Source organism: Lagenorhynchus albirostris, chromosome 17 (assembly GCF_949774975.1).
Source record: "Lagenorhynchus albirostris chromosome 17, mLagAlb1.1, whole genome shotgun sequence".
NCBI classification, from domain to species: Eukaryota; Metazoa; Chordata; class Mammalia; order Artiodactyla; family Delphinidae; genus Lagenorhynchus; species Lagenorhynchus albirostris.
Genome location: NC_083111.1, coordinates 7,452,603 through 7,479,828, shown reverse-complemented (window position 1 = coordinate 7,479,828; position 27,226 = coordinate 7,452,603). Strand labels below are relative to the sequence as shown.

The window sequence follows — 27,226 nt, the reverse complement described above, 5'->3', positions numbered from 1 at the left end:
TTTTTAGTGTGTCTCTTTGTATATATTTTAGTAGTTGCTCTGAGTATTGCATTATACATACATACATACATACATACATAAATAAAACCTTATCACAGTCTGCTAGTGTTGTCATTTTACCAAATCAGGTGAAGTATAAAAACCGTACATCCCTTGATGTCCCTTTCTCCAGTGTGGTTTTATTTCCTATATGTACACTGAAAACCACATCAGACATTAGAGTTTTGCTTCAATTGTCAAATGTAATTTACAAGACTTAAAAGTTTTAAGAAATAAGTCTATTGTGATTATTCATACTTCTGGTTACTGGTGTTCCCTCTTAAAAGGTTCTTTCTTTTATCATTTCATTTGTTAGATAATTTCTTTAGCCATTCGTTTATGGTGGATCTGCTACTGATAAATTCTTGCTTTTCTTTCATCTGAGAATGTCTTGATTTCCCTTCACTCCTGAGATATTTTTGTTGGTTCTAGTATTGTGGACTGAAAGTTTTTTTTTCAGCTCTTGAAAAATGTGCTATTTCCTTCCGGCCTCCATGGTTTCTGACAGAATTCTGCTGTCATTCCAGTTAGTAAGGAATTGTTTTTCAACAATTGTTTTTCACTGCTTTCAGGATTTTTTCTTTGTCTTTAGCTTTCAGAGATTTGCCTATGGACAGAAGTCTGTCTTGGTGTGGATTTTTAAGGTTTATCCTGTTTGGAGCTGCCTCAGATTCTTGAATCTGTAGGTTTATATCTTCTGCCACATTTGGGAAGTTTTCAGTCATTACTCCTTTGAGTACTTTTTCAGAGCCATCTTCTTTCTTCTCTCCTTCTAGGAGTCTGATAATACAATGTTAGAGCTTTTATTATAGCCCCACAGATTCCTGAGGCACTGTTCATTTTTTTTCTACTCTATTTCTCTCTGTAGTTTAAACTGAGTAGTTTCTATTGTTCTACCACCCAGTTCACTATTTCTCTCCTCTGTCCCCATCATTCTGTTGTTGACTCCATCCACTGAGTCTTACATTTGTTGTTATATTTTTCAGTTCTAAAATTTCTACCTTGTTCTTCTTTTTATCTTGTAGTTATTTTGCTGAGACTATTTTTCATTTGTTTCAAGCATGCATGCATGTTATTTCAAACATGTTTCAAACATGCATGCATGTTGAGGCATTTTTATGATGGTTGCCTAAACAATCTTTGTCAGATAATTCTAACATCTCTGTCATCTTGCTGTTGGCATCTATTGATTTTTTTTCATTCAGTTTCAGGTCTTCCTACTTCTAGGTATGGTGAGTTTCTACTGGAACTTGGACATTTTGGGTACTGTGTTATGAGACTTGGGATCTTATTTAAACCTATGCTTTAGCTGGCTTCCTCTGACACAACTCCTACAGGGAAATGAGGAGCGTGGAAAAACCTCATTATAGCCAGCCGATGGTGGAAGTAGTACCATAATTTCCTTTGTGATGTTTGGCTGTAGTAGAATATTTTCTCTAAAAGCTTTCTGTCTGGATTTCCCTGGTGGCGCAGTGGTTAAGAATCTGCCCGCTAATGCAGGGGACATGGGTTCAAGCCTTGGTCCGGGAAGATCCCATATGCCGCGGAGCAACTAAGCTTGTGCGCCACAACTACTGAGCCTGCGCTCTAGAACCCGCGAGCCACAACTACTGAGCTTGCACTCTAGAACCCATGAGCCACAACTACTGAGCCCACGTGCCACAACTACTGAAGCCCGTGCGCCTACAGCCTGTGCTCTGCCACAAGAGAAGCCACCGCAATGAGAAGCCCACACACCACGACAAAGGGTAGCCCCTGCTCGCCGCAACTAGAGAAAGCACGTGCGCAGCAATGAAGACCCAAGGCAGCCAAAAGTAAATAAATAAAGTTAAAAAAAAAAGATTATTTCTTAATATTCTTGGCTTCTGAGAGGCAAATTAATTTACATGATTAAGTAAAGTACTGCTCTCTCATGAGTATGGGAAATTCCCGCCTGATCAAATTTAAACAATTATTTTTATTATTAACCAAGGATACAGAATTTTTGTAATAAATGCTGCCAAAACATTAATGAAATATATTTTATTTAAATGTTCAGCCAAACTGCCAATAGTAATTTGCTACTTACACATAAACACCTACTGTTACTTGTTAAAAATAAGAAAAATGAACACAAAGGCATTAGAGTCAAAACTAGAAATTTAGAATTACTTTCCGGTAGTGGCTGCCTTGTCATCTAACTTCACAGTATGGTTCTTTCATAAAATACAGACAATTCTGGCTTTAAGGTTCGCAAAATCACCAAGAAAATCCATTGTTAATTATCAGTAAGGATATGTTTCAGATGTCTTGAAATCCCCATAACACGTTGGCCCTTACAGTTTCAAATCCAACACCTCTAATAAAGGAGTGCTTCATGGAAACAGGCAGCTTTATATGTCTATTTTAAGTCAAACAAGAGAACAGAATAGATTTCTCTCTGGGTTTGCTGGGTGAAGTAAAACATTATTCTTGGATGTTATCAAGATGTAATTAATTTGCAACACAGGTAAAGCATTAGTTGGAGCCTGTAAGAAGAGTATTAAGGACAATCACAGAGCACCTCATCAAGTATAGATGAGTATAATATCTTACCTAAGAATTCTTCAGTGAAAATACCAATGCTGTTGAACTACCGTAGTCAATTTTTGGGTTCAACGGTTAATCAGACATGCTCCGAGTATTATTCCTAATAAGTATTTACTCATTGTTCACTATGTTGAAGGCACAGTGCTAGTTGTGGCCTATGACCCCATCCTCTGCTATCCTTAGGACAAGTGCTTCTCCAATCATTTGTTTTCTAGAATCCCCTTCTGCCGCTGCTCTTAAGATTCTTACCCAGAAGGTGGAAACTCCAGCATTACTCTGGGCAAGCTACATATTTTCTTATTCTCATTTCTGCTTTTTATGAAATAGAGTGTAGTAATACATTTACCTAAGAGAGGATTAACTGTCTATTCCTGTATGTATAATAAATAAATACCATATCCACATACACAAAGCACAGAAGAACATGGTGTGTTCACAAAACTTCCATAGTTCAGGTTGATCAATGGAAATAACTGATACTACAAATTTTATTTATTAATTATGTCAGAATTCCCATGCTTTGTATAATGTTACATTGCAATAATATAATACTTTCCCTACTTAAGCAGAAGTGGATACAAATAGCTACAAATGTTTAGTGTCTTGAAACATTTCCAAATTTTGTTAGTGTTCTTTTTTTTCCCTCTCAAGAAACATAAAAATGATTTTAAGGAAAGTATATACAAAGATCTGTGAAAGCATTTTGGCTTCAAGTGAAGGCTCAGAATATAATTGAAGAGCCTGATATAAGATGAGCATTACAAGGCATTTCAAAGGAAAGAAATTTTCTACTTTACAAGCTTCAAGGACTATCTGTGACTAAAAAGCTTACAGGGGATAATCAACGAATGAATATTAAGGTATATAAAAAGTTTCTATTAAGAAGATAAAACATTTTAAAAAGGCCTCTTACTTACCTCTTCTACATTAGAAGCAGTCTTAGCCGAAGTTTCCATGAAGATAAGTCCATGTTCTCGTGCAAAAGCTTCACCTTCTTCTTTTTTTACTTCTCTTCTAGATTCTAAATCACTAAACACAGGGAAGAAAGGACCAAGTTATCAACCAACATAGTACAATTAGAGACATCTGTGGAAACTGTACCATAAGATTCAAAGTTGTGCTGACCATTCTTGCAATTAATTTTTGACACACAATAATCAACTTCATTATTCAGTGTATTATGAGAGTCAAAAAGAGCACACTGCTTAGCTTCAAAGAACTAACAATCCAACTAAAGAAAGATTCTAAGTTAGAGCCCTAGAATGCTAAAACTAGAGAAACCCAAAGGGAACATCTAGCCACAACCCTACCTTTCAGTTACAGTGGGTTCCCAAAGAAGGGAACCATCTTACTCAACATAATAATTTGAGAGAGCAAAATTACACTAGTCCCCTTATCCTTTAGCCAGACTGAGTTTCTATGAATGTGATAAAAATAAGTCACACAATTTTCAGAAACTATAGGAAACTGCTTAATAAAATTCAAAGCAGTTTAGAAACATTAATTAATTTTTAATCCCAGTTAATTCCCAATAGAACTGTTAATGGAAGAAGAGAGAGAGAAACAAAAGTCTAAGTTAGAAATTTTGGACAAAAGTATGGTATTCATTTTTATCATACTGAAACTGTATTAGTTAAGGTAGGGGTAAAAAGTAGAAGTCTCCTCTTCAAGTGTGTTTTATTGTAAACACATTTAAACTTTACTATTACAAATTTATGTGCCCAGAAAAGGATGGAGAAAAATATAATATCCGGGTACTTCCATCTAGCCTTGACACATATTATTTTGACAGATTTGTATCAGATTTCTTTTCTGTTGAGAAATAAAATCAATAGTTACAAGTTGACTGTGCTATGAAATACTAGTGGTAAAACGAGAACATAAAAAGCAGGCAAACTCAGTTTGCAAATATCATAGCATGACTGGACGAGGATAATTTATCCAACTATACTCTGGGGGCTTCCTGTGTGCCAAGCCCTATCCTGGATCTGGGGACAGACCACTCAACAAAACAGACATAGTACCAACCCCCTGCCTCCAGGTGGAGCTTATATTCTAGTAGGTGTAAAAAATGGCGGCACGGGGGTGGGGGGGGTGGGGGGGACACTAGCAACAGTGACATGGTAACGTGCTCCTGAAATTCAGTCCCCTTATCTGACAATCATTCTTAAAGGAAAATTAGCTTTGAAGTACACAAAATCTTCAAGAAAATACTTTCCCTTAACTGCCCTTTACCCCATTTTATGCATATGCCACATTTTATTTAAACAATCCCTTATTTGGAGATATTTAAAGTTACTCCCAGTTTTCCCCTACCAGTATCGCTGATGATGCCTGCATTTGCAAATGTTATCTTAACAAAGAGGGTTAAGGATGTGTACATTTAAGGGATGGTTTGAAAAAAAGAAAGCGGCACTTCAGTATTCTGTATTTCTGTTTTATCACTCTTCGTTTCCTCAGTTTTCCAGGTGTAAAATCATATTGTTGTCTTTGACTTTTCACTCTATTAATCCCATTTAAATTGCTTTTACTACTTAAATATCTTTCTTTCCTAAACCATTCTCTTAATTTATGCTTTTTTGTTTAGGGTATTCTAATCCCTTGACTATTAAAAACTTTCATCCTTGCAGACTCTGCATCCTATTTCTTGTATAACCAATATCAAATGCCACAGTTAAGAAAAATCCATATCATATCTGTCATTCTGACTAGGTCACTGTCTTTCTCAAACCCCTCCACTGGCTCCCTACTGCTTAATTCACCTAACTCAAAAATTGTTTATTCCCTGTTTCCATGTCTACCCCAATTCACCTCATCTAATAATAATCCCCTCATTTATCTCTGCTCGTTTCCATTCACTCTTTGCATGCCATACATTCTTTCTTCCCTTCTCCTAGTTTCTTCCCTAAAATGTCTTTCCACACCTACTGTATCCTAAGGATAAGAGCTACCCATCTACAATCATCAGAAACATCTTCTGTACATACTATACTTTGCTCTTTCTTTTCACAACTGAACTATGGGCAGCAACCAAATTTAAGCCACCAGTAAGCTGCCGGCCACCTTGTTTCAGACACAAGGAAAACACCGGCAAGACAAAACTATGAAAATTCTCTTTATTCTTCAAATATTCTCTTACTATTTCACACATTATCATTGAATGGTAGTATGAATACTCCCATATTACAAAGACTAAAGCTTCCCTCCAATAGCCTTATGCTTAAAAGGATTTTGATATCTGTGGGGAATCCAATCCCCCATGGATGTGGAAGGACAACTGTATGTTCTCTTAACAGCAAACCTCAATTAAAATAACACTTAAAAAAATCTAATCTATGCAGTATAATATTTATTTGTTATATTACTTTTTTTTACAGTTTTACTGCAATATAATTGACATAAAAAACTGCACATTTAATATAAAATTTGATGAGTTTCACGTATATACACCTGGTGAAGCCATCAGTCTCCCAAAAGTTTCCTCATTCCCCACTGTAATCCATCCTTTCCTTCCCCTGTACCCTAGTCAACTAATGATCTGCTTTCTGCTACTAGAGAATAGTCTGCATTTTGTGGGGTTTCATATTAATGGAATCATATAGTATGTTTTCTTTTTTGTCTGTTTTTTTTTCACACTCAGCATAATTATTTTGAGATTCATCCATTTTGCTGCATATATCAATAGCTCATTCCTCTTTATTGCTGAGTGTATTCCATTGTACGGCTGTATCACAATTTATCCATTCACCTGTCAATTGAATTTTGGGTTGTTTCCAGTTTGGTGCTATTGCAAATAAAGCCACTATGAGAGTCTGTGTATAATTTTTTGTGTAAAGCATGTTTTTCTTGGGTAAATACCTAGAAGTGAAGTGGCTAGGTGGCATGACAAATGTACGTTTATTTTCTAAAGAAACCACCAAATTGTTTTGCAAAATCATTGTATCATTTTGCATTTCCACCAGCAATGCGAGAGTTTCAGTTCCTTTAGATCCTTGCCAATACTTGGTAAGTTAATCTTTCCTATTTAAGTGATGTTTGACAAAACCAGAATCCCTAAGATTTTATATGCTTTCTTCTAAAATATTTTTTATACTTTTAGCTCTTGTATTTAGGTCTGTAATCCATTTCCAGTTAATTTTTGTATATGGTGTGAGGTAAGGGTTAAGGTAAATTTTTTTGCACATGGCTATTCAATTGTTCCAGCACCATTTGATGAAAACATTACCCCTTCCCCCACTGAACCTTGGCATCTTTGTCAAAAGAATTAATTGACAGGACTTTCCTGGTGCTGCAGTGGTTAAGAATCTGCCTGCCAATGCAGGGGACACGGGTTTGAGCCCTGGTCCGGGAAGATCCCACATGCCGCAGAGCAACTAAGCCCATGAGCCACAACTACTGAGCCTGCACTCTAGAGTCTACAAGCCACAACTACTGAGCCCTCGTGCCACAACTACTGAAGCCCTCATGCCTAGAGCCCGTGCTCTGCAACAAGAGAAGCCATGGCAATGAGAAGCCTGCACACCGCAATGAAGAGTAGCCCCTGCCAGCCGCAACTAGAGAAAGCCGTCAGGTAGCAACAAAGACCCAATGCAGCCATAAATAAGTAAATAAATAAATATAAAAATACTAGTTTTAATTGTTACCACTGTAATTTTCTACTAAACTAATGAAAACTTTCCTACACTCTTGAAAGTTTATAGAAACTATGGTCAAGAAACTGTTTTCCCATGTACTATCATTTTAAATGTAGAGCACAAGGACATTCACTGCAAATAATGATCCCTAGATATATAAAGTAAAATAAGATTGAAAAAACAACATGAGCACGACACTAATATGTAAGTCTTAGAGGTAAGCTTAAAAGTACTAACGTGATATCTACTAAACAATATTAAAAGTGTTTCAGGCCTTTAAGTAGAAATACACCTGATTAATCTATGTATTATATTAAGTCATATAATACACATTAAGTCATGAAGAAGGGAAAAAAATATTTTTCTGAGTTCTGCACAGATCCTTATTTACACTGCCAAGTATTTTTGATAATACTGAACAGTGACCTAACCACCAAACATATCAGTGGGTTTTATTTTAAATTACTAATCAGATAAAACTACTTAAGAGTATTCTTTAAAGTATAGCTTCCAACAAAAACTATTTCAAATAATAATTTCCAATAAAGCTTATTATATGCATTTAAAAAAACAAAAGAAACATCTTAGTATCTTGAAATTTTTATAATTTAAGAAATCAATAACTTATATTTTGCACAATGTACAAGAGACAGGCACTTTAACAGTTACCACATAAACAGTTACCATATAACAGCTATCCAGTCTTCATCATTATGTAAAAAAGCTTTAAAAGAGTCTTTTTACCTTTTATTTCCAATAAGCATAATGACCATGTTGGAATTGGAATGCTGGCGGGCATCTTCTAACCAGGTTGTCAAGTGGTTGAATGTGTCTCTTCTAAACATAAATGATAATTTGATTACTGTTTTCAAAGTATTTCCCCTAGTGGTGTACAATGAACAGTATACATTCCATTAAAGATAATTATTTTTAGCCATGTCCAAGTAGGAAACAGATTTTAAGTACAGTATCTGGAGTCAGAGCTCACTGACTATAGTTCAGTTTAGAAATTAAATGTAACCTCACTTTAGGAAATTCCAATGTATAAATATCATTACTAAATCGATCAACTTGGGGTGCTTATTAATATAAGAGAATAACTTAGTTACAGATTTCTGTAGTAAATTTAAAGTTAATTCAAGATACATAAGTTTTAAAGGCAGACAGCCAGGACATAAAGGCAAAGCTATACTTTTATTACTGATAATCATATTTATTTAGAAAGATTCTCTGCACTGACCACTGAACCAAAAAATTTCCACGTTCTCACCTTGTAATATCATACACTAGCAAAGCCCCTGCTGCACCTCTGTAATATGACCTTGTGATGGAACGAAAGGACTCTTGCCCTGCCTGTGAGGAGAGAAGAAAAGGTTGATAGTTTCCTTCAACAAACTATCCTCTACATTTTCTTATTATTCATATGTAGAATATGGACATGTAGGGAATGAGTGCATAAAGGAAAAGAAGAAATCCTAACTTCACCAGTCTTAGGAAAAAGTCACATAATACTATACTACTACTGCTCAAGTCAACCAGACGCACATGCAATCCACAACCCCCCACCCCCCAAAACAAGACCTCTAAACCTTTTTTGGCAATCCCTGACAACCCAATTTACTGAATGGCTTCACAATACATGAATCATTATTAGAGCACAGAATGGACTCCTAGCAACTAAGCTCTGAAGACAAATTTGAAAGGAAGCAAATAACCCAGAGCCTCACATTTGAATTCAATAACCCACTCCCTGGGGCAGCTGTTGACACTAGAATAAATAAAGTCCATTGTAAATAAATGATGAATGACATCTTTACGCCCACCATCTGCTGGTGTAAAGGTTGTTGGAAGGCCAAGGATGCAGATTTTATCAGTTATATCATAAACTACAGTGAGCTTTCAACAGTCATCAGATGGAATTCTTTGAGCAATCATTTTATTATGAAAAACAGAAAATGGTTCTGAATTTATGAAATTTTTTTCTCTACACTTAATCAATTTTCTCTGTTATTTGATATAAAATGCTTGTCAAAAGGCAACAGGACAAAAAGTCATCTTTATATCCACTTGTGAAAACAGACTTCAGAGATTATGCAAAATCAGTTACTTTCCCTTCTACCAGTGGCACTAATGTTCTGCTTCTTAAGAAAGGCTGGTGTGGGATATGCCTTTTGCCTCTGAGTTTAAAATTGAGACAGTTCTTATCAAAAACACTTTTTCATTTTTAATCACTTAATTTCTACCTTTGAGAAAAAATAAGTATGTAAATTAAGTAAACAAAGCCAGTGTTCACGATTTTTGTATTCAAAATCTACTAAGTCCTTGAAAAATACTCATGTTTCCATATTCTGAGTTCTGATCTCCAAGTGTAAATATTAAGCCCTTCCCACCCTCAGAATGCACATGGACAGTCAGGTTCCGCCCTGTGCTAACACTGATGCTCAAGGCTGGAATTCCTGTTGCCATCCCACTACACTCCTGTCCCGCAGCCCCAGTGCCTAGCACTGGGGCTGGCACACGTCAGGCACGCAGAGAAAGCCTGCTGAGTGAACGAATGAATTCTAATGTCTCAGTCAAATGCACAAAATGGTCATTACTCCATCCCACCTAAATGAGTGGACATCAGTAAGTCCTGACATACTAAGATTCAGTAAAAATAACTTCTCCCAAGTGGAAACTAAAGATTAGACCTTCCTTTGGTAACCCGAAAGCATTTCTGGCACTTAGAATAATGTCTTATGATAAATTAGATACTGAGAAAGCCATCACATAAAAGGGCTGTAAAAATAGCCAACTCGTTTCACAGAGTTTGAGGTTAAAACACTAGATGATACTAGCTGGAAGCATGAAATTAATTAGTCATTTTTATTGAGACACATCTTTCCCAAAAAATCCTTTCAAATCCAAGTTCAAAACTCAAGCATTATGGGAATTTCTTCTTTAACTGCTTAGCATGGGAAAATTAAGGACTAGAACAGTGTGAATTATATATACCAAGGAAGGATCATGTGGTAAACAATACAGAAAAAGATAAATATTAGTTCAAAATGAAAATCAAGCTTAGGCTCTTGTATCTCCCAAGCCTAAACAATGAGCAATGGTGAAAGTTCTTTAAATCAATCTTGGTGGGACCTTTTGTGGGAGGAGTTAAAATGAATACAGTTGACCCTTGAACAACACCGTTTTGAACTGTGTGGGTCCACTTACATGTGGAGTTTTTTTCCATGGCAAACAATACAGTACTACACAACCTGAGGCTGGTTGAATCCACGGACACAGAAGAACTGCGGATAGGAAGAACCACAGATAGGAAGGACCAACTATAAATTAGACCCAGATTTTCGACTGTGTGGGAGTTGGCAACCCTAACCCATGTTGTTCAAGGGTTAACTGTACACTGCTATAGATCTTATAGAAGAATTATAAGATCTAAAACTTCAGTGTTTCCAGTCTAGATAAGAAATAGTGAAAGGGAAAAAGTTTAGGAAAAGCACATATCTATATACCATTCCCATTCCTCCTGAACTGTTTTACAAAGAACAAACATGTTGCAATATGGAAATAATGTATATAATGCATCAGTTTATACTGAATCCACTGAATCTGGATGGATTTTGCCCATCATTACAAAATCAAAAACTCCAGCAAATAAAAAATGAAACATTCCAAGTGAGGGCTGTGAAGGTAACTGTGCACCTTGAAATTTAGGATCACTGTGTAATAAGCGAAGATCAGTGTTCAGAACAGTTTCCAAAATCTGGAGACCTGGCTTGTCGGGACAACACCCCACACTCTGGCCTAGTCTCTGTCAGTGGTGCTGGTAGCCTTAACATAAGTCTTGCCCGATAATGTGTTTTATAACAGCTTCTCCAGCTATAAACAAACTGTTAAACAACTAACTGCAGAAAGCTAGCCCAATGGTTATCTTGATCACATTAAAGCAAAGTAATCTATTTTTAAGAAGCATTTTAATATAAACCTATTCAAACTGTGATCGACTGATATTGTTTTAAATGAAAAAGAACGTCAACTTAGGGCATATAGATGTTTTTGATCCTCTTCACTATAAGATGTTGGCTTAAAGAAATTTTAGAACTTGGAACTGAACAGGATATAGAATTCTTTGTATCAAAAGAAAGGGACGCCTGGGACTTCCCTGGTGGCACAGTGGTTAAGAATCCGCCTGCCAATGCAGGGGACACGGGTTCGAGCCCTGGTCCGGGAAGATCCCATGTGCCGCGGAGCAACTAAGCCCGTGCGCCGCAACTACTGAGCCTGCGCTCTAGAGCCCACGAGCCACAACTACTGAGCCCGCGTGCCACAACTACTGAAGCCCACGTGCCTAGAGCCCGTGCTCCCAACAAGAGAAGCCACTGCAATGAGAAGTCCGTGCACCACAACGAAGGGTAGCCCCCGCTCGCCACAACTAGAGAAAGCCCGCACGCAGCAACAAAGACCCAATGCAGCCAAAACTAAATAAATAAATTTATAAAAAATAAACAGGGCTTCCCTGGTGGCGCAGTGGTTGGGAGTCCGCCTGCCGATGCGGGGGACGCGGGTTCGTGCCCCGGTCTGGGAGGATCCCGCATGCCGCGGAGCGGCTGGGCCCGTGAGCCATGGCCGCTGGGCCTGCGCGTCCGGAGCCTGTGCTCTGAAACGGGAGGGGCCACAACGGTGAGAGGCCCACGTAAAGCAAAAAAAAAAAAAAAAAAAAAAAAGGAACTTCCTTTAAAAAAAAAAAAAAAAACACAAAATAAAATAAAATTTGTGCCCAGGATTTAAAAAAAAAAAAAGGGGACTCCTAACAGCATCTAAGGGTATAAAGGAAAATGCATTTCATGAGACAGGAACTAAGTGAACAGCACCAGAAAAACCTGGTTGGGACAGCCAGAGTAGACCATGAGCTGCCAACTCACAATACAGCTCTGTGATTTCTGGGTAAAAAAAAAAAATCAGCAAGATACCAGATATGCAAAAAAGCAGTACAGAAAAGTCCGCCTCGGGAGATAACAGGCATGTTCATTTTGAGGACACTTACTACTAAAATTAGAGCCACAGAACACGTGTGAAAAAGAAGCCTTGTAGCCCTCCATTTTTCATGTGAGGATTGTTAAATTAAATAAACCTGATTCTTTGCCCCAATACCTTTAAAATTGACCTCCAATTGCCAGATAAAGATTCCCCCAAATTGGCTTCTCCGAGTGCCTAAGTCTTTCTTTGAAACAATTTTTGTAGTAACCAGTCTGGCAACTTAACTCCTCCTCTTCTGTTATCTCCATAATATACAACTTCACACACATCAAGCTACTGTTAAAAAAAATCTCTACCCTGAATGTAAGTCCTAAGCTCTTGGGAATCTGATCTCTATTTGGTTCTCTAGAATTTTATATTATTATTCAATAAAAGTCTTGTTCATACAGCCATTTTTTTTCTTACTGGTATTCTGCCCATATTCTGAATATTCCTGCTTTTGTGCCTCTGTTTAAGTCTTTGCCTGAAAATCTTTCTCCTCTATCTATTTATCCAATTTCTATTCCCTTTGAGGACCAGTTCAAGCCCCCTAATCTTCTCACAAAGCTAGGAAGCTTGCCTACCACAGCCTATACTTATCCTTTTCTCCTCACAAATCCAAAAGCAATTTCATGTGATCATTTGGTTCTAATACTATTGATTAGATAAAATGAACACACTGCTCAAATGCTTATCTTTTTTCCTCCTTAGTTCTCCTTGAGGGAGAGCCTAACTCAGAACACTGAAGTATATTTATAGTGGACACTCAAATATGTTATCTTGATTGATCCCAAACAGCCAATGAAGTTAGAAAATTAAGATTTGTGAGAATCAATATTACAGTAATACCTCTTACTTTCATTGTTAGTCATTTATCTAACAACTCCAGCTACACAGAATACAGCCAAGAGCCAGAAAGAAAAAAAGGATTTCTAAGTAGCCAAATAAGTTGTCCAGTGCTCAAGCATGGAATCTCAGGTAGTTTACTAAACAGACTCAACTTAAAAATCTAGACCTGTGATCAAGGAACTGCTGTCATCGAGGAAAAAGATTTTCAAATCTACACACAAGAGCAAGACTTCTGGTTGGGACGACAGCAAGATTAGTAAGAATCACAGTAATTTTTAGGCTGCCTCAGTGACCACAGCAAGGATGGAGAAAAAGTCAACTGGGACAATTTAATTCTAGGTCTTTTAAAGAAGTTTCATACAGAAATTAAAGTAGATTCTGGTAAGAGAAATAAAGGTTGTGACTATCTAGGAAAGAAGAGATGTTGAATGCTTTAACAAATTTAAGAAAAGTTACTTTGAAAAAAGACTCAGGATGCAATTGCTGACTTCAGATTCTTCTAACACTGCCATATAAGAGAAACTGGACACCACAGGTGGGAGGTAGACATTAATGTAGAATGACATGTCTAAGATAGTTTCCTGTCCCTGTGCTTGTTCAAGAAAATGTTGATAAACAGCTGCCAAAGGAGGTGAAACAGCTGGACCTTCAAAGGCCTCTCAGCTCCTGGGGCTGGGGGGCTGGGGGGCTGGGAGCAAGGACTGGCAGAGGCAGGACTGCTCCCCGGGGCTTGGCTCCAGGCTCTTTCTCTAGCGCGCCTGAACTCTGGTCACCCATCCTCACTGCTCCATTGAGACAACAAAAATTCTCATTTTGGGGGTAAGAAGGTGGATATGAACTGACACATTTTACAAAGGACCAAAAAATGCCTGTCATTTGCTGAAAAGGTACTTTCAGCATATAGGTTTCACATGATTTTCTACATAGTTTGACTAACTTTTATTTGATGGGAAAAATATTTGTCAGTCTAATGTAAGAATATTTTCAGGGAAGCTGAACAGACACATGGACTTAAAACATCCATACTACAAATTTTGGGGGGAGAATAAAATTTGGATATGCTGGGAAGGCAACTGAAAAAGTAACAAAAAGCAAAAGACAAGCAAGAATAGAAAAAGGTAGGTAAAAACTGGATGAGGGTCTGAGAGTGAGAATGGAATTGGGTACAAGGCATGTTTCTCCTTTGACTTACCTTGACAGACACCAGAAATATCAAACATTTGACTTCCCGTAAAAGAAAAAAGGTTACAACAGGGGCAGCAGAAAGTGCTTTAAAGGATACACTGATAACTATTATCACTGCTTCTGGCAAGGCCTTCAAGGAGTATCTGTTGGCAGCCGTACTTACTACTTTTGAAAGAAAGCAAAGATGCTGGATGTGGAAATTTTGCAAGGAAAACCCCTTACATTTATTTTTATTTTTATTGTGAATGGAAACAGATATACAACGGATGACAAACATCCTAAGATACTGAGACTCAGTCATTGGGAACAAAAATTCAGTTTCTTAAGGCTGATGAAACAAACCATAATATTTGGCTAATTATTCCCTGAAGGACTCTGGGATGGGTTTGTAAATATCCTGGGCCAGGAACAGCCATGACCCTTGCTACTAAAAACACAGCGTGCTATACAAATGTATAGACACGCTGCAAAACGTTAACGATATGGGAAACTGTGTTTCACCAGATATAAACTAAGTGTGGGAGCAACCTTCATGTGTGTCAGATAACATCCATTAAAGAGTTTCGGAAGTTAGCTATGAAAGAAGAAAACCAATGATAAGAGGAAAACCTGTCTGTAGGGCAGAGACTCAAGAAACTTTCATAAGTTAACAGAGTTTTCTGAACAGTCCTTAAAATCTGGCCATGGTTCCTAGCACCCTCCATTTGGAAGCCCTGGAATTCTTTCTGGGGGGGGTCACAATGTCTTCAAAGACGCCAGTCTCTTCGTGTTAGACAAAGGGGAAAGAAGACCACCCCCTGCCCTTCAGAGTAAGTGTGAACAAGAGGGTTGTTTTTGTTCTATTCCCCTTTCATACTGTCCAGCATAAGTAATTATTATAGATTTCTTTTGAAAGATCACTGCAGGTAAAACAATTAACTCATAAACTAAGGGGAAAAAAGGTACTTATCAAAAGAAGGCATGGCTAGTTATTCTAGAAAACAACTGGGGAATGAATGATTTGTTCAAGTTTCGAAAAGAGGGGAGGGATTATTTAACAGAATACCTTAAGGATAGAAGAACAACTGAATAAACAAAATGAACTACAATGAGGTGGTTTGTGCCTAAAATATCATACAATTTTTATTACTATATTAATCTTTCCTTTTGAAACCATGTACTTTAGTAGATGGTATCTTTTCAGCACTTCCAATGATCCTAAAGTTGCTTAGACAGAATGAGATAGATACTTCACTCATTCATTCAGTAAAATTTACCAAACATTGCATCAACCAGTATAAACTAAGAATACAAACAAGGCACAAAGTTGAATAAGACATAGATGGTTCTTTCCCTCATGATGCTTATTCTGAGGAGGGTAAATATGGGAACAAAAAAACTCTGATAACAACGGGGTAAGAGCTATAACAGAAATATGCATAAAACCTTAAGGGGACAACCAGCTATCCCATGGGGGTCAGAAAGGCTCCACAAGTATTGATACCTGAGCTAGTCTTAAACAGAAAAGGGGGAAAAAGTACTTCAAGCAAAGCAGGTATTTATGCAAAGTACAAGGTATGAAAAACATATTTATTAAAGAATAGCAAGTAGTTTGGTTCACACTACACTGCAGGATGTGTGCTGCACAAGTTTATTAGCTAAGGAAGCAAGTTGGTTTATGTTAAAACAATCCTTCTGGAAAAGAAGTGAAACTTTTAATACAGAAGTAGAAAATACTTCCTTTTGGTTAGAGATCATTAATTTTAAATCTTCAGGAAAGAAGGGACTGTGCATATTTGACTTTTTGTCTTGCATGGAAATGCAGTTTTGAAGTAATGTCGCCTCAAAGAATATAAATCCAGAAAGTTATGAGATGCTACTGGCTGGGAGGGGAAAACACTAAGAAATGGTAAAAGCATAAATCTTTACTGCAAAAAGAGGAAATAAGAAAGCATAAAAACACAGAGCCCAATGTATAACTCTGGGACAGAGCAAGACAGAGATTTGGGGTTTTCCATTTCAAGGATGATTGTGTGATGCATGGGAAGGATCAGCCTTCAGAAACTTGCTTGGTCTTCTTGAGAATCCAGTCTGTGAGACTGAATAGTCTTCAAGGTGCCTTCCTTCAATAATGGCTATTAAAGGTGACAGGTGAGACACTACGACTGCATGATTAGGGGAAATAAAAAAAAAAGACCGGGGTATATGATGATAAAATTCCCCATATTTTATATTTCATTTACTAGTTTAGAGAGATGCTCTTTGTAGGAGACATTTTGGTTTTTCTCAACTGGGGTTCTGTGAAGAATAAAGTCCTAACTGCCCTAAGGTAGTGGTACTCAAATTGTGATCCCTGACCCTGGGGAGTCCCTGAGTCCTTAAGGGTCCATGAGATCCTCCACTTCCCAACTACCTATTTGTGTGAGGTTATATTTTCTTCATATACTTCAACAAAACAACACATAAGACTCAATACAGGGGCAGATATGAGAATCCAGCTGTCTTCCACGAAGCAGACAGTAAAGAGATTTTTCAAAAGGTAACAGAATGGCACTCTTCACACTGGAAAAAATATAGTTTTTTTGTTTTGGAAAAACAGTTAATTTCCATAAAAATTGCCATCGTTTATCCTAACATACAATGAGTTTATTATGGTTATTGTATAATGAATTAATCATTAACTATTTAATAAGCTTCTCAGTTTTAATTTCTAATATGGTAAATATTGATAGCTATAAGCCACATAAGCAAAGCCTCTTTGAGGTCTTCGCTAATTTTTTAAAGTATAAAGGGATTCTCAGACAAAAAAGTTTGGGAACCTCTACCTTGAAGCATCCATTGTATATAATAAAGTAACTTCTCTTTTATGCATAATATAGGAAGACAAAGAAAAGTCACTCAAATCATTTTCTGTGGTTCAGATGAGAACCATTAAAACACTACATAACAAGATATGTAATAGGCACTCAATGAATATAAATGACAGAATCAGGAACTGGAGCAAGGTAGCTTCAAGTGGTTGGAACTAAATCATACTTTTAAAATAAATGAATAAACTGTCAGATCAAGTGACTCTATCGTATTGACATTCATGTATTTTACTTCTTATGTGTATGTTAGATATACTGCTTGTTTTTCTTAAAAACATAGTTTCTAGAGCATTTCTGTTTAGATCCCATAGACTGAGCATTCGCTCAAATATGTTCACCAAAACCTGACACCTCGGGTACCACTGTTTGAAAACACTGCATAATAAAAACGAATCTTTTCTGGTAGCACATTTTCCACCATGGCTGCAGGGGCGTTGGTGTCTAACAAACCATAACAGGCATAAAATAACATTAAAATAGAACAAATGTATAATGTAATTTTATAAAACAACTTTACTGAGGTCATACAGTGTATTTTTGCTATACTTACTGTATCCCAAATCTGAAGTTTTATCTGTTTCCCATCAATGGTTATCATTCGAGCACCGAACTCTACACCTGAATAGGACAGAAAATGTTTTGTTATACAAACTAGTGGGAATATATTTCACATTTAAGGATTTTTTAAAAAAGGCTGTCTATTTCTAGCACATGTTATGCCAAGTGATATACAGATTAACAAATACAGCTCCTATCCTTAGAAAATGTATAAGCTAAGGCAGAGGCTAAGGATATAATTAAAACACTAAGATATCTGAGTCTAGTGTAGTCAAGAAACCAACTGTGGTCTTCATGTTTTGCAGGCTCTGTAATATTTAAAAAATCTAGAAATGAGATTCAAGAACCATAATTATTGATCACAAATATTAAAATTTCTTAAAAACTATTAGTGTGTAATAAAATTCACTAAAACGGACAGATGAATTTCAACATCATCGTCTTGGTTCCCAGCATGGGTTATCAACTAGGAAAGAAATCTCCAAATCCACCCACTAGAGATGACCATTGTTTAAACATATTTTCAGACATTGCTCCATGAATAAAATACACACAGAAGTATACAATTTTATATAAATGGGAACACATAAATGCTGTTCTGCAATTTGCTTTTCAGTCACTGTGTCATCAACATTATTCCATACCACAAAGTCTCTTTACAAATCAAAAAATATATAAAACTATACTATTGTTTTTGATGGCTGCATAATATTCCTGTGTGTGTGTGTTACCTCTCTATATACACGCATTTTATTAAGTTGGTTACTCTATTGCTACAAATTTTGGTTGTCCTCAAATTTTCACTAAGTAGTTGATGCTGAAATGAATTTTTCAACTTATGATTATGATTCTTGGCAGATTACAGGAAATAGGATTGCAGGTCAAAGGGAATACAAACTTTACACTTATCAGTTTACTACTCTGGCTTTTCTCCCTGCATATATCAGCTCTTTTGAAAGTACTCATTTAATCATCAAAATAGGAGGAGGAGAAAAAGAGGGGGTAATTTCAGAATAGCAAACAACTGTGAAGGCGACTCTGCAAGAAGTCTATCACTCACATTATACCACATCATTACTGCTTGGAGTGTGTTCTATCAGTATTTACATCAGAGTCAGGGTGAAGGGAAGACACATATGGTCCCCAGAAACCAGATGTCATCCAGGCAGAAAAACAGCTTTTAGTTAGTTGCCCAGGAAAGGGCATACTGCCCAGTGCCAGAATTCCATTTCAGCATCTCCTATAATTCCCCCAACTGTGACTAGGAGAGGGAGTACAAAGGTAAGTTAGCCTCCCAGAATATGTAACTTGATGGAGTTTCCACTCTATATTTTATTACTTATTCCACCCTAGGGGCATAGTCAATACAAAGAAACTAACGGTATGTTTCTCAGACTCAGAAATACAGGTAAGCCAAAGAAAGGGACCCAGGAGTCATGATGTACTAGAATGAAAAATGCAAAACTATAAAACTATGTCATATAAAACCATTACAGTGGGGCTTCCCTGGTGGTGCAGTGGTTGAGAGTCCACCTGCCGATGCAGGGGACACGGGTTTGTACCCCGGTCCGGGAAGATCCCACATGCCGCGGAGCGGCTGGGCCCGTGAGCCATGGCCACTGAGCCTGTGCGTCCGGAGCCTGTGCTCCACAACGGGAGAGGCCACAACAGTGAGAGGCCCGCGTACCGCAAAAACAAAAAACAACCATTATGGGGAGGGTGGGAGGGAGGGAGACGCAACAGGGAAGACATATGGGAACATATGTTTATGTATGACTGATTCACTTTGTTATAAAGCAGAAACTAACACACCATTGTAAAGCAATTATACCCCAATAAAGATGTTAAAAAAAAAAAACAACAAAAAAAAACACAAAAAACAACCATTACAGTGTTTACATATTTATCTATCTACATGCATTTATTCATACATACTGTGTGCCACAGGGTGGGGGGGCACCCAAAACAACCATCCACCAGCTTACCGTTAGTGACACGAAAACGAGTAGCTGAGGAAAGAAACCAGTGACTAAGTATGGGACAAATGTTCTTTGAAATATCCAGTATTTAAAAGGAATGTTCTAAAGTAGAAAATTCTACACATCAGCAAGATAGTTGACAAAATGGAGGCCTTTTCATGAATCTATTGTTTTTTTGTTGTTGTTGTTGTTGTTTTTCGGTACACGGGCCTCACCGTTATCCTCAAGTCCATTCTCTAGTAGGTCTGTGTCTTTATTCCCGTCTTACCCCTAGGTTCTTCATGACTTTTTTTTTTCTCCTTAGATTCCATATATATGTGTTAGCATACGGTATTTGTCTTTCTCTTTCTGACTTACTTCACTCTGTAAAACAGACTCTAGGTCCATCCACCTCACTACAGATAACTCAATTTCGTTTCTTTTTATGGCTGAGTAATATTCCATTGTGTATATGTGCCACATTTTCTTTGAGGGATAAAGATACTAAAATTGACTGGCAACCATTCCATCATCTGCTGTAGGATGGCTTTTATGGTCTCTGCTTCCTGGCCTCTTAAGATGCGTCATTCCTGCCCGTTCCCAAGTCCATGTCCCCACCCTCCTGTGGGTTCTTTATAAAACTCCATATATTCCCTTTCCTTAACTTAAGCCGTAATTGAGTTTTGGTATATTTATCACTTTAATCAAAGTAAATACACAAGAGATTACTGAAGCTTAAAAAGTCCTTAAACAAAGATTTTGCCCCTAAAAACACATCCAATTTTAAAGACATGTTACACGAAAATCAGGATTGGTTCTAAAGCAGGTAAATATAATAAGATTGCTATTTTAAATTCACTTAGTAATAAGGTCAGGACAGAGAATAAAAAAATAAGAAGTCAAGAAACTAGTTAAAAGGCTACTATATTATCTAGGAATGAGATAAAGAATGATAAGAAGATAAAGAATGGTATACATCTCCAAAGAAAAAATTGACAAGCACTGTTGATTACTGAAAAACTATGATTTCTGTTTTCCTATCAAGTGAAACAGAAACAATTCAATTTCAGCCTCAAAAACCTTAACTCTTTCCCATTTACCTTCTCATAACTGGGTTCAATGCAGGTTTTACCTTTGTATTCTATGTGGCAAAAGAAAATACTGAAACCTGAAGTGTCCTAGAACTCACAGAAACAAACAAAATACCCAAAAACCTCATACTTCTCTTCTGGATAGTAAAAAATTTTATTAAACTTTTTCCTTAAGTATATATATGCTTGAGAATCTCATTTAGAAAGTTTTCCTTATCTTTTTCTCTTTTTTTTTTAATGGGATAAACCATCATCCCCTATGCCCTTGAGGCTCTCTTCCCAGATACATTTTCAATTAACAGCCAATTTGGCTGCCAGAGAAATTACCTGTGGAACCAAAGGCCGGGCCTCATTTACCTGACACAGTCAGGGAGTGATGCTTATTTTCTTCTTAGATGTTAGTCACTTTCAACCTTCCAGGACAAAATACTCTGAAGGTAAATACACACTTTCTAAATTACCTCTAGATCATTACCATCCTTGTAGAGTAAGTACTTGCATCCTTGCACAGTATCCATTTCCTGAACATTCAATAATCGATACCTACTAATTGTGTGACCCTGAGTAAGCTAAGTTATTAAATCTCTTCTGTGTTTTAGTTTCTCTTATTTGTAAATGGTATTAATGATATCCATCTCATAAATTTTTTTCAAGATTAGAAGAGTTATTACATACGTGCAATCTAAAAAATGATACCAATGAACTTATTTAAATAGAAACAGACTCAAGGACATAGAAAACAAACTTCTGGTTACCAAAGGGGATAGCGGTGAGGGGGCGGGGGGAGGCGCATAAATTAGGAGTTTGGGATTAACGTAAACACACTACTGTATATAAAATAGGTAAACAACAAGGACCGACTATATACCACATGGAACTATACTCAGTATCTCGTAATAACCTATAATGGAAAAGAATCTGAAAAAGAACATATATATATGTATGTATTACTGAATAACTTTGCTGTACACTTGAAACTAACATAACACTGTAAATTAACTATACTTCAATTAAAAAAAAAAGTTACTACATACAAAATAAGTGCCTGGCACACAGTAAATATTTGGTATGGGTCCACTGTCATTATTATTTTATATTATACCCTCCTCTACTCATCAAGCAAAGGCAAGTACGCAGCAGAATCAAATACTGCCTTATGCCTATTTTAACAATCACTCCAACATTCCTTTAAAAAACACGTGCTAATTACCTTCTAAATTGTTTTTATGTCAGAAAGATAAATTCTTGTGATGGGTGTCACAAGGTATAGTAGTCAGGGTCCAACCAGAAAAACAGAAACCATACGTAGGTATTTAAAACAGAGGGGATTTAAAGTAGGGAACTGGTTACATTAAAGGAAGGGCTGAGAAGCCCAAGGAGCAGAGGGTAAAGCAACCCAGAGATTAGGAACAGCCGGAAGCTGCTGCTGTCCCTAGGCCAGGGGGCAAAGAGAGAAACCAGGGTTCCCAGAGCCCAGGAGCCAGACCATCAGTGGGCCTGTCGGGCAGGGGCTGTGGCTGAAGCCACGGAGGGCACACAGTCTCAGCAGAGAGGGGAGAAGTCCCTCAGTTTCACTTTGCTTTTAGCCTCCTAACTCCCAGTGCCTCGCATCAGCGAACCCAGAGGGAAGCCAGCTGGTACAGTTACATGGGTTACAGTTTTCTAAAAACTCCCTCTGGTGTACTCCCCCTTACATAGGCTCCCACAAGTAGAGCCTATGCCGATTTCTAACAGCAGTGAGGTTCTGGCCCATCCGCCCAATCAGGTGTGCCCTAACAACTAGAAATTTACACGAAAGCTTCAACGAAAAGGAAGACACTTTTGTCTAGTACCCTATACGAAAAACAACTGGCTAGTTGTCTTGGGACCAAATCATGCCTAAGAGATGGCCTCAAGGTTCAGACCTAGGGAGCAAAGAGCAGATCCTACACGAGGATGAGCTCACCAAAGTTAAACTGCACCATGACGATCAGCATGAAAGAGCAGTACCTGTTTTACCCATCATTACTGGATATAATTAAAACTATCAAAATGAAAACAGAACCACATATTCTTATTGATAGTAGCCAGTAAGGAAAGATTTTAATATATCTACAAAGTACATGTGGCTTGGCTGAATACTATTAACTGATCTAATAATTTGATTCGTAAACTCTATCTTCGATTTGGTATTTTAAAAGTACACAGGACATGAGAATCACCTTGTTATGAAGAGTGAGTTAATCATATCTATAGAACATAAGCAGTCACTGGCTCAAAAGATACATTAAGCTATCAATTGTAAAGTTTAACTAGATTTCCAGTTACCTTGTTTCTTCATGTTTGACTAATCTCTAATTGTTACTGGGCTACAGCCATAGAAGAATAATCTAGATTCTTTAGCTTTCAGGGTATAAATATTTTTTTAAAACAGATAAGAACCCTGAAACAGTATGCTTAAAGTTTTTAGTTTTTCACTTAATTTTACACTTTTGCATATTAATGAATAATATCACTAATAATAAAAACTAGTGTAGGTAATAGTAATAACAGCTAATATTTGTTGACCATTCCTTACCAGTAACTGTCTCATTTATTCTTCACAATTGAGGAAACTAAAAAATGCTTGATGGTAGTTTTTCTCAATTAATAATTATAGGTAAGCCTAAAGCACTTAACACGCTGCCAGGCACTGTTTCAATGCATCATATTTATTAACTCATTTACTGTTCAGAATAATTTTGTGAGATGGTTACCACTGTTTTTCTCATTTTACAGATAAAGAAACTGAGGCATGGAGTGGGAAAGTGGCTTGCCCAGCTAGTTAGCAGCAGAGCCCTGATGTGAACTCTGACAAACTGGTTCAGAGTCTGCTCTTAACCCCTCCCTATGATATACTGTCTCTCAATCAACTGTTTTATCATTAAATACAATCAAAATCAAGTATTAATGTCTTGCTGCATTCCAACCACTTTTACAGAGTTGGGGAATATTATTTTTACTATACATACTTATATTTTTTTAAAGTGACGGAGACTAAACTCTGTACAGCAACAAATCTAGTTTCACTGATTTCTGACTCATCACTGATGGAATGAGCCCTCTAGCACATTCCATTCCCACTACCCAAAACTTCTAAATGCTTCTCATCTCTTTATAAAACTTACCAATAGTAAGATCATGTACTGGCTGAAACCTCTTGTCTGTAAACTGTAGCAATAAGCATGATTTACCAACACCTGAAAGTTAAAAGAAAAAAAATTTAAGGGACAAAATTCACAGAAATTAAGAAATACTTCATACGAGTACTTGGAAAAGAGGCAGCTAGGGTGTCTGGTGCTCTGAGAACACAGTCTGCCATGATTTTTCAGTGCTCTCATTTCTTGGGGAATTAGAGGACTGATGATTTGGGTGAAAGGTGTTGACCAATCCAAAACACGCTTTTCATCCTTTTGCATTCATTCAGCATTTCAATCTGAAAGATGAGAGTGGCAGCAACTCCCAGAGACAACCAACCAGGTCCTCCCAGCAGCCTCTACACCACAGGACTCATGCAGTGAAGTGTTCATGCACTTCTGTTTTTTCTGTAGTAGTGAAAATATTTTAAAAACATAGTATTTTCCTCCTTTTATAGTTTATTTTATCTTAGTCTCCTACAAACAAACAAACAAGTAAGTGTTTGGGATCTACTTTTCTGGGAAAAGCTGCTCACTCTATCTTCTGGCTGATCCATTTCAGGATCGACTCTATAATCTGAATAGCATTCCTACACTCTATTATTGAGGTCTTGAGTAACTTCCAAATTCCCAAATTAAAGGCAAATTTTCTATATACATCCTACTTGCCCTCTGAGGAGACCTGAATATTGAATACCACACCACTTCCTACTCATTTTCAGGCCTGTAACCTCACACTAGACCAAATCTGCTTACTTGGTAGCAACCTGCACTTACAAAACACAAAGGCAGTCATCACTTATTCATTCATTCACTTACTCAAAAAGTCTTCATCAAATGCTAACTGTGCACATGGAAAGCTGATATGCTTCCTTCCTTACAATCTAGCTCAGGGAGAGAAATTTAACAGAATGAGTGCACAAATAACCTATACGAACTGTAATTTGAAATAATTATAATGACTGCCATTTGAAAGAAGAAAATAAAGTTCTATGAGGAAGAGTAACAAAAGAGACTGAAGGGCCGGAGAAGGTCTTTCTTAAGTGATGCAAACTAAACTGTTCAATGTCTTCTAGATTATCCGCTCAATGAGAGAAGGACAACGAATACCTTGTCACTTGCTGCCTGTCTTAAGGCAGAGATAAATCACTTAATAATTTTGCTGAATGACTGGCCCTAGTGTCAAATGCTATAATGATTGTCAAAATGCCCAGTGACAAATCAAATACATGGTCTACTCTGTGTGTGTGTGTGTGTGTGTGTGTGTGTGTGTGTGTGTGTGTGTGGTGTGGTGTGTTTTAGGAACTATTTTATTTGTTCAAAGTTTTTTGAATGTTTTAAGATTCTAGTTAACTGAAAATAAATTGGAATTTCAAAACATTTGACCTTGGTTTTCTTCTCTTTCTTTTATCCACAATTTCTCTTTTACATTACAAAAGGCACAAACTCCTTAGATTTCTAACACCCTTGAATAACCTTTCAGATCTAGGAGAGAAAGAAAAGAAATCTTTTTTTAGTTCTTTGTGTGTTTTAAAAATTTTTATATTAGAGTATAGCCAATTAACAATGTTGTGATAGTTTCAGGTACACAGCAAAGGGACTCAGCCATACATATACATGTATCCATTCTCCCCCAAACTCCCCTCCCATCCAGGCTGCCACATAACATTGAGCAGTGTTCCCTGTGCTGTACAGTAGGTCCTTGTTGGTTATCCATTTTAAATATAGCAGTGTGTACATGCCAATCCCAAACTCCCTAACTATCCCTTCCCCCCATCCTTCCCCCTTGGTAACCGTAAGTTCATTCTCTAAGTCTGTGAGTCTGTTTCTGTTCTGTAAATAAGTTCATTTGTAACAGAAAATTATTTTTTAAGTGTTAAAGTACAAAATAGGTGAACAACTGAGATGTGAAACTTCAGTTCTGTTTTAAAAAAAGAGGCTTTAGGGCTTCCCTGGTGGCGCAGTGGTTAAGAGTCCGCCTGCCGATGCAGGGGACATGCGTTCGTGGCCCGGTCCGGGAAGATCCCACATGCCGCGGAGTGGCTGGGCCCGTGAGCCATGGCCGCTGAGCCTGCGCGTCCGGAGCCTGTGCTCCACAACGGCAGAGGCCACAACAGTGAGAGGCCCGCGTACCGCAAAAAAAAAAAAAAAAAAGAGACTTTATTTTTAAAAGCACTTTTATAGGTTCATAGCAAAATTGAGCAGGAAGTACGGCAAGTTCTCATATACTCCCTGCCCCAGGGGAGCACAGCCTCCTTCCTTATCAACATCCTGCACCACAGCGGTAACACTGGTTACAACTGATGAACATACACTGACACATCATCACTTAAAGCCCTCAGTTTACATCTGGGTTCATTTTCGGTGCCGTCCATTCCATGGATTTTGACAATTGTATAATGTACCCACCATTACAGTATCATACAGAATAGTTTCACTGCCCTAAAAATCCCCTATGCTCTGCCTATCAGCCCCTCCCTCACTCCTAGCCCACTAATCTTTTTACTGTCTCCATAGTCCTGCCTTTTTCTGATTGTCATATAGCTGGAATCATATGGTATTTTAGCTTTTTCAGATTGGCTTCTTTCACTTAGCAATATGCAATTAAGATTCCTCTGTCTCTTTTCTTCATTTCTATTTTTAACATTTGAAATTTCCCCATATGGTATAGAAAAAAATTATAATTAGAAATCACAGACTTTATTACTGAGGGACCTCAAGAATCATCTCACAGTCTGATAATCACTTAAGTGATACAAGAGCCTGAAACCCTTTTCTTACCTCACAACAGAGTATGGATTGCTCTAGCAATAACAATACCACTTATTCTGACCAAATACTGACTTCACTTTCAAGACACCATATTCTTTCTTCAGGTAATCAAAGTATCTTTCAATGCAGAGAACATATCCAAGTGCCACTGTGGTGTTTCCCAAGTCTCCTTAATCACCTATCTGTAGATCATTTGTCAGGATTGGTTAAATTTACAGGTAGCTCATCTTATTCAATATATGTTGACTTCTACTATTTAATTCTGGATAAAATACTTGGGGTTTCTGGCTCACAATCACCAACACTTTTCCAGATTGCCAAATTGAATTAGCTAGTCTTTTTCTCAGTCCTCAATTTATTTGATCCAGAAACAGGATCTGTTTACGTCCATAAAATATTTCCATATAGTTTATCTACCTACAACCTCCTTGAAAATGATCACTTCTAGCTTTAACCACCTCCTTGGTCCCTTGATTCTGTGACAACTGCTCTTTTTCCACGCAAGCCTTAAATACTGGAGGTTTCACCACCATCTCATATTTGGTTATCTTTTCTCTT

The 27,226-nt window shown here is 37.3% G+C and overlaps 1 protein-coding gene across 6 annotated transcripts in view; it reads right to left on the bottom strand.

The window, feature by feature from the left end:
* RAB2A (RAB2A, member RAS oncogene family) overlaps positions 1 to 27,226 on the bottom strand; it is a 75,227-nt gene that overhangs the window by 23,183 nt on the left and 24,818 nt on the right. For all 6 annotated transcript variants that reach the window (XR_009536538.1, XR_009536539.1, XR_009536540.1 and 3 more), the window contains exons 2-6: positions 23,888 to 23,959; positions 17,685 to 17,752; positions 8,512 to 8,594; positions 7,986 to 8,078; positions 3,525 to 3,636 (exon numbers count right to left, since the gene is read on the bottom strand). Coding sequence is in view for 3 of the 6 variants with exons in the window: in XM_060128444.1 (XP_059984427.1) it covers positions 3,525 to 3,636; positions 7,986 to 8,078; positions 8,512 to 8,594; positions 17,685 to 17,752; positions 23,888 to 23,959 (428 nt within the window). In the remaining 3 variants the exon portion in view is untranslated. The remainder of the gene's footprint in view (positions 1 to 3,524; positions 3,637 to 7,985; positions 8,079 to 8,511; positions 8,595 to 17,684; positions 17,753 to 23,887; positions 23,960 to 27,226) is intronic.